At 38.5% G+C, this 7,726-nt stretch overlaps 1 protein-coding gene across 2 annotated transcripts; it reads left to right on the forward strand.

Moving 5' to 3' along the window:
• On the forward strand, nucleotides 1-7,726 carry LOC107011423 (la-related protein 1C-like). Of its 2 annotated transcripts, none has more exons than XM_015210927.2 (6): nucleotides 1-836; nucleotides 1,022-1,589; nucleotides 1,676-1,820; nucleotides 1,924-2,014; nucleotides 5,947-6,018; nucleotides 6,808-7,726. In XM_015210927.2, exons 1-6 carry the CDS (start codon nucleotides 450-452, stop codon nucleotides 7,030-7,032), a joined length of 1,488 nt encoding a protein of 495 aa, XP_015066413.1. In that variant the 5' UTR covers nucleotides 1-449; the 3' UTR covers nucleotides 7,033-7,726. The 2 variants fall into 2 exon arrangements, with proteins under 2 accessions (XP_015066413.1, XP_015066414.1); XM_015210928.2 differs by having other exon boundaries at nucleotides 1,703-1,820.

Below are 7,726 nucleotides of genomic sequence, written 5' to 3' on the forward strand. Positions count from 1 at the left end.
ACTTGGATTTAAAAATAATTAACTAAATACTTTTTCAAAATAGGTATTTGCCAAACAAGCCCGTCCTTGCCAAAAGACTAGGGTAGTTGGTAAATTTATATTCTGAATCAACAACAACAACAAATGTGAGTTGGGTTTTTCACCAGTGCTTAGCAAAGAAGAAAACAGAGAGAGATACAGAGACGGCTTCTCTCTCTCTCTCTCTCTCGACTGATCGGCCAAACCATCGTTAGTTGCTTTGTTTATACTCTCTTCTAACCTTTTACTTTCCGTTTTGCGATTTCTTTCATGTCATTCTAATGCTTAATCAGTAGAAAATTTTGATCCATTCGATATATGTATTGTTTATTGTCAATCAGTGGATTTCAAGTATAGATACACTGGTTCGAGATTAATTAGGGTTATCACTTTTTGAAAATTTTTGATTCCGATAACAAACCCTAGTTTTAATGGCTACATCTACTATTAACCATCATTCTCACTGGAATACTACCGCTGACACTGCTCCACAGCAGTCTAGCCGATCAGAAGAAGCCGCGCGTGGTGTTTACTCGCCCTGGGCTCAGATTGGTCAATCGGAATCTAATATACAAGTAGTTCACTTCTCTGATTGTTCGCTTTCTGAACAAGTGGACGGTTGTGCGTTTGAGAGTGACACTAATAGCAATGGGGCTAAAAAGACCGTTTGGAATAAACCCTCAAATGGTACAGCTGATGTTAGTCCTGTTATGGGTGCTATCTCTTGGCCTGCTCTCTCTGACTCCACCAAGGCTTCATTTAAATCGTCTTCTGATTCACCCAGAACTCTGCCCGATGGATCAGTTTCTGAAACACAGGTTATTCCCGCTTTCCTCAATGCTATGATTTTTGGAACTGAGAATTAATATACTTGATGTTAACTACCTTAGGATTCAAGCACACTAATTGCTGTAGTTTTTGCTCTATGCACATGCTAGAGCAACTTAACTATGAATTAATAGTTCCACCAGCTCATTTATATGTAAATGTGTGGATCTTACAGGTCACTGGGATGGCAGCAGCTTCTCACAGGCAAGCTAATACTAACAATGCAAACCCTAATACAATGCTGAACCATGTTGTACCCAGCCGCCAAAGGTCTATGAAGCGCGGTGGTGGTAACTCAAACCATAATATATCAGCAAATGGTGTCTTTTCTCAGCAACAGGCACATGGTTTTGAGGTGGAAACAGTCCTTAATAATTCTGGGAAGTCAGCTAATTATGGTGCTGAGTTTTCTTCTAGGGATAACAATCGTAGAGATGGTGGACAATGGGGGGGATTTGGAGCTCAATCACATGGTGGAAATGACCACCAACATCAACGAAATGCAAATAGGAGAGGCAATTTTGGTCCACACCCCCGTGGAGATGGCATGTATCATAATGGTCATGGGGGTAGGCGTGATCAGGAACGGCAACCCCACAGAGGTTGGGGGAATAGGGATGCACACATGCAGCCGCAGAGAGGTCCAGCTAGGCCATTCATGGGGGCCCCACCTCATACATCTCCACCTTATATACCTGGACCCATGCCTGTACAGCCCTATCAACCTCCCATGGTTTACTCTGGTGAGATGTCTTACTTCTCGAGATCTTTCTTTTTGAGTTACTAAACCCCATTTTGTGTCTCTACTGATACTTAAACCAATATGCAGATGTTCCACCTGTATTTTATTTTCCAGGTCCATTCCCTGATCCACTCAGAATGCCTATGCTTTCTCATGTGCCGCCTGTCTTCGTTCATGTACCAGATACCCAGTTGCAAACTAGAATAGTGAACCAGATGGATTATTATTTCAGGTAGATATGTCTTTGTTCTATTTGCATGTAATTGCTCTTATTTAGTAACTGCCTTAACTGTATTGGTATTCTAAAGTCTTAATGTCACTATATTTTGTTGCAGTAATGAGAATTTGATTAAGGACATATTCTTGCGAAAGAACATGGATGAACATGGATGGGTTCCGGTTACACTAATAGCAGGCTTCAATAAAGTGAGTTGGTTGGAGTGTTCTCTTGACCCTTAGTTCGTGATTAATATTTTCAGGTGTATTAGTAGCTCATTCTTTTGAAAAAGCATCACGACATATTAATTCAAGTTATTGCTGGTAACTCTTAAATCTTAATAATGTTGACTGAGCCTGGTTAATTGTCTTTGCTCTTTTTTATGGGTTAGAAAACGCCAATGGTATCTTCTCCTCAAAACAGTGAGAGACAAGGGGGACAGACATCTGGAACTGATGTTTTTCTACTTGATCCTTTGGAGTTCCCTTCTCTGTTTGTACTTTTTTTTCTGGTGCAAAGTGTGAGCCTCTTTAGTCTTCTGTAACAATTTTTTTTGATATCCTTAGGATTATCCTCAAGATTTGGTAACAGCATAATAGAATTAGTCAAAAATAGGACGTACTTGAGCACAGAATCAGCTGGAGATCCATACTCTTATTTAAAAAACAGTGGAGGAGAGCCTGGGTAGTTAGTAGTCATTTCAATCGGAGGTCTCTCTGTGTCTAATTCTCAATCTCTCTTATCATTGTTGCTTTTCCTCTGTTAGTTACACGAGTAAAAAGGTCAAATTAATGAAAACTTCTATCTCTTTCCTTAAGGAGGAAAAGATTTCCTGCATTATCCGAACTAGCCGGGGTGTAACACTTGTAGAGTTGCATGATCTTGTAGTCCCTCTTTTCTTCGACATGTCTATGATATGACCAGGTAGTTGTAAGCAATTGGATGGATTTGATCATTCTATGGTATAATTTATGTCATATGGGGCTCTGTTGAGATGTTTTTTCCAAGTATTAATGTCCATTGTATTTATTTGGAGTTCGAAGTCACTAGACTGGAATGTTTATGCATCATGAGTAGAAAGTCATGTCAGCACAAGAAATGACTGTTTGCATATCAAATTGCTGGATTCACCAATGTTCTATTATAATGTTTTTTTAAATAAGGTAAAGCTGTGTTGACTAAGTACCAAGATGGTACCAAGAGTTACAGAAGACTTGAGAGTATCCATACAGTCAATTACAGCATCTCCCTAGCAACTCCAGAAAGTCCATATATTGATCTATGTTGTCAATGCAACTACTTCTACTCTAACAAAACAAATTATATAAACACTTGTTTTGAACTCTAGAAATATGGTCCTTTTGCCCGTCAAAAAGTGTTACTTCTTTCTCTTTCTAGCCAAATAGTCCAGAATATGCACTAAGGTATAATTCTCCAAATTTCCGTCAAAGTTTTACGCGTTCTCTGGTGCTGTCAACTCTCCAATAATTCCTTCATACTCTGAGGCATGATCCAAGAGATCCCACAAATACTGAAAAAGAAATTCCCAACATTGTCTAGCTATTCTACAATGCATAGGAATGTGATTCACAGTCTCCAACTCTACTTCACATAAGTAACATATATTACTTAGTGCAAAATCTTTCTTCTGAAGATTATCCCGACTAAGGCAGCTCCCCATGTTGCAATCGAACCAATTAGTAGGAGCTTTAGTTCCCCAGAATCCAGATCCCTTTCCATGGCCAGCTAGTATCCTGATATTCCGTATGCTTCATTGGAAGGCAATAACACTTCATTCCTATAATGATTTTTTCTTACTAGATAAGCATACTAGTAAATCCCCCTTACTCTGATCAATGTGGGTATAATTGAGTTGTAGTTGACAAAAATCCTTAATTTCCCAATCTTTCAGATTCCTTCCAAAATTCAACTGTCACCCAGTGTTGGAAAAAAAATCAGTCAACTCCATCTTTGTTATGTTACTGCAACAACTGAAAAAAAGAGGAACTTTTTGTTTCAATAACTCATCACCAGTCCATAAGTCAGTCCAAAATCTATTTTCGCATCATTTCCCACCTCCAATCTAGTAAATTGTTGCAACTCTGCCAATAATGTGGAGATCTCTTTACCCATCGGGGTGGCCCAGTGGTTTGAGCTTGGAACTTCCATGTTGGAGGTCTCAAGTTCGAATCCCCTTGCCAGGGAAAGAAAGGGGTTTGCCTTCTGGGTCGAATTCGTCACACCAGGCTTGCCTAGTGCGGGTTACCTCTCCTATGTGGTTTGCGAGTTATTGCATAGGAGCAGGGGTTTTACCCTTTGTGCACCCAAAGGGTAGCGGCTGCGTGTTTTCCTTGGAATAAAAAAAATTAAAAAAAATGTGGAGATCTCTTTCCCTGTTGTATAGAACATTTGAAGGGGGGATACCAGCCTTATTTGCTGCCATAGACTGCTTCAGTTAATTTATTCCAGACTACTCTTTCATCCTGCTAAATCTCCAGAGCCACTTAAACAAAATGCTTTTATTATGATTGCCTGTTTGATGTGATGGTTATGAATGCAATAAGTGAATGTTCTCTGCTAAAGGTTATCCGGCCACAGTAGGTGGTAGGGTCCTTGCTGCCTTTTGTTGAACTTCTGTTGTACAAGGAGTATAACTTATAAAGGTAATCTTACGGTCTTACCTCAAAGATATTGCAACTGATAATCATATGAAGGGTTGTTTAAATCAGTGTTATCAATGACGAAAAGTGCAAAAAACTCTGACGTCTGTTGGGGATTTAAGCGCAAATTAAGCCTGTGCTTAATGAAAAAGGCGCATAGGAAAAAAAATACAAATATATATGTTTAGTCCAAGACTAATAATCATAAACATGAATGGCAGATATATGACCATAGAATTTATAGCTGGAGTGGCGCAACCTTTCCCCGGGAAATGATATCATCATTCATCCCCCTTATAGATTTTATCAGTTCCCTCTTAGCGGCTTAGCAGCCTTGAGCCTTTTGCTTTTGATTCTCAACTCGCAGCTCTTACTTTTTTTTTTTGCACTGTTTGGAGTTATAACCATTTGATTTGTAATCTTTCAAGCACCTCCTTGATGCCTTTTCAATACAACTACTTATTTCATCCAAAAAAATATAGATATGACCAAAGAAATTATTTTTTTTTACGATAAAGTGAAATGTCAATTGTTTAGTGTCACTTCTTCAGAAGAGGCTCATTGGCAAGGAAAACTTTGCTGTGGAACCTTGATGACGACACTGAAGTGCGCATAAAGCGAGGTGAAGCTCAACATGTTTTGAGCCTCGCTTCAGGGCTTAAACGCGCTTAAAGCGCGCAGTTGACAACACTGGTCTAAATATGTGGGAAGTGAAGAGATTTATTGAGAATTTGATGAAAAAGGAATACAAGACACTTATTTATTATGTGATATAGTTCACATCTTATGTTTCAACGACGAGGGATGAAGTTAACACTAACCCAAGTATGCTGACATACTAGTCCGCTGATTACCTGATATTCTTAGATGATATAAAGAATTCTGATCTGTATAGGAGTTTGCACTGGACTGTATGATTTTTGTTCAATCTGGTGTTCTCTCTGTATAATAATGTTATTATGATGATTCTTTTCGTCATTTTTGCTGCAAAGGCAGTGGTGCCGGATGATTAATCTTTCAGGGTTGAGTGGAAGGTGGATCAGAAGTCTGTGGATATCCTTTTAGATCAACGGTTCTTCAGTATAATTCAGCACAACCTCACTAATATGCATGCCTTTAGCATTCTTTTTGTGGTAACTTTGTTTGCCATTGAAAAACTCGGGTTGTTCTGGCTGTCATTTCTGTGTACACTATACAATCAAATCTATTTTTTCTTATGAATTCCTGTTCTAACAGAAGGGGTCGGTGTTTTCTGAAAGAAATTTTGTTCCTACAAGAAGCGGAATTTGTCAAGTCATTAGAGATGAAAAAGAAGGCCAGAAATTTTGTGAACAATGCATGTCTAAATGAAATTAGTTGTACTTAATAAAACACTGTAGACCAAAACATACTCTTATCTCGATTTTGGGTTCTACATCTCATTTACATGCAATAAAATACATTGCAGTTTTAAGATAAGAACCACATTTTCATTTTTGCAGGTAATGGAGTTGACAGATAATATACAACTAATACTGAATGCTGCGAGGTCCTCTACTGTTGTAGAAGTGCAGGTATCCTTTCTATATGTGGTTTGTGGTCTTTTTAGACATTTAGTCTCTACTTTCTCTGGCCAAAAAGAAAGGGGTCACTAATTTTAAAAATAAAATAAAATAAAGGGTTCACTATGTGTTATTTGAGTTTTTGGTGAAGTGCTTGTGTTATAAAAGAATGGAGCACTTGTAAAGCCGTTAGAGATGTGAGCATGGAATCTTGTGTACACCTAGAGTCTGTTACCCTTGTAGATGATTTTTAAGAAGTCAATAACCTTATGCATTGTCCACCATGTTCTTTGAAGTAGGTCTGCTAGAAACAATATTATGGGTTGTACTATCCTTGTTATGTTCACAGCTGCTGCTGTTTGAACTGTATAGTGTTTGTTTGCTGATGTCCGGAGCTGAGTAAGATATTTAGTGCTTCAGAATGAGGAAATTGCTTTGATGTCCTAACCATGAAATTACTTTGGTAGTATTTGCATTTACACTCTTGCATGTGCCTATTTCGGCATTTAGTGCTTCATAACTAGGGGAGGCACGAGGTTTTAAGTTCAAATTCCAGCGGAGACGAAAAACACTAGGTGATTCTTCTCATCTGCCCTAAGTCATGGTGGACAGAGTTATTTGATACTTGTTGCTTGTGGGAGGTGACAGGTATCCCGTGGAATTAGTAGATGACCGTGCTGTCTGGCCCAGACACCATGGTCATCAAAAAGTATAGTGGATATGCTTAAATTAGGATACCGGGGTAGTATTTGCCTCAAAAATGTGTTAGAGGTTCTGAAATATTTTTTCATTGTGTTGCAGGGTGAAAAGTTAAGGCGGAGAAATGATTGGTTTAATTGGCTCATGCCACCATCAGTTCAGAATTCAACAGTGTCAAGTCCTCAATCTCTACCAAAGTCTGCTTCTGATTTACTTGTAGAAAATCTCCAACGTGTTGCATTTGATGATAAGACTGTAACACATGGAAATGTCGAAGCACATCTTAGTAGATCATCATCTGCTGAATTAAGTACTCCATCCAAGTAGTGTGGCAATGAGATGGCTGGACAAGCTGGTGCTCAACATTCGCAGCCAATGCCCAGTTCCAGTTGTAAATCCAAGTTGAAGAGTTCATTTTTAGGTCGACCAGGGGTTGGAAGCTATTGTGTGCTTCTTCAAGCAATCAATGAGTTTAGTCTTTACATTTGGTGATGGCAATGAAGGAAAATAGACAGGGAATAAAAGAGAAGAAACAGAATTTTGAATAGAATTATAACGACTTTTAAGTAGCTTGATTTTGTTGGGATGTATATCTTGTTTTCTTTGGGATTTAGTATTTTGTTTTCCTTTTATGTTATGTTGTTCCTCTGTCATGGTTATTTATTATACAGGTAGGGGGAATTTTGATTCTACTTCCCCATGAGCATTGTTTTTTAAAACCAAAATCTTTGGGGCTAGGTCAGCTATGCGGCTTCTGACTTTTCGTCTTCCTGATCAGGAGGGAGAATGGTCTTGCTGGATTTGCTGTGAAGACCTGTGGGCACATGATTATCTTGTAATTTCTTTTTGTTTGTTTCAAACATAACGCCATTGATGACTCTCTTTTATATTTATACCTTTTATTTCCCTTGTAAACCCTAAGAAGGATCTTCATGCTTGGTTGTGATACACTTGGTCATACACACTTGTGTATGGTGTGTGTGTATGAGGAACCTACATATACGTGTGTGCTGTTGATTTA

This window comes from Solanum pennellii, chromosome 2 (assembly GCF_001406875.1).
Source record: "Solanum pennellii chromosome 2, SPENNV200".
Classification (NCBI taxonomy): Eukaryota; Viridiplantae; Streptophyta; class Magnoliopsida; order Solanales; family Solanaceae; genus Solanum; species Solanum pennellii.

What these genes read in the sequence shown, in the direction of transcription:
- LOC107011423 (XM_015210927.2), top strand. Translation starts at nt 450, where the DNA reads ATGGCTACATCTACTATTAACCATCATTCTCACTGGAATACTACCGCT. An exon ending in TAATAGCAGGCTTCAATAAA is followed by an intron (nt 2,015 to 5,946) that starts GTGAGTTGGTTG and finishes TCATTTTTGCAG; the next exon opens with GTAATGGAGTTGACAGATAA. An exon ending in CTACTGTTGTAGAAGTGCAG is followed by an intron (nt 6,019 to 6,807) that starts GTATCCTTTCTA and finishes ATTGTGTTGCAG; the next exon opens with GGTGAAAAGTTAAGGCGGAG.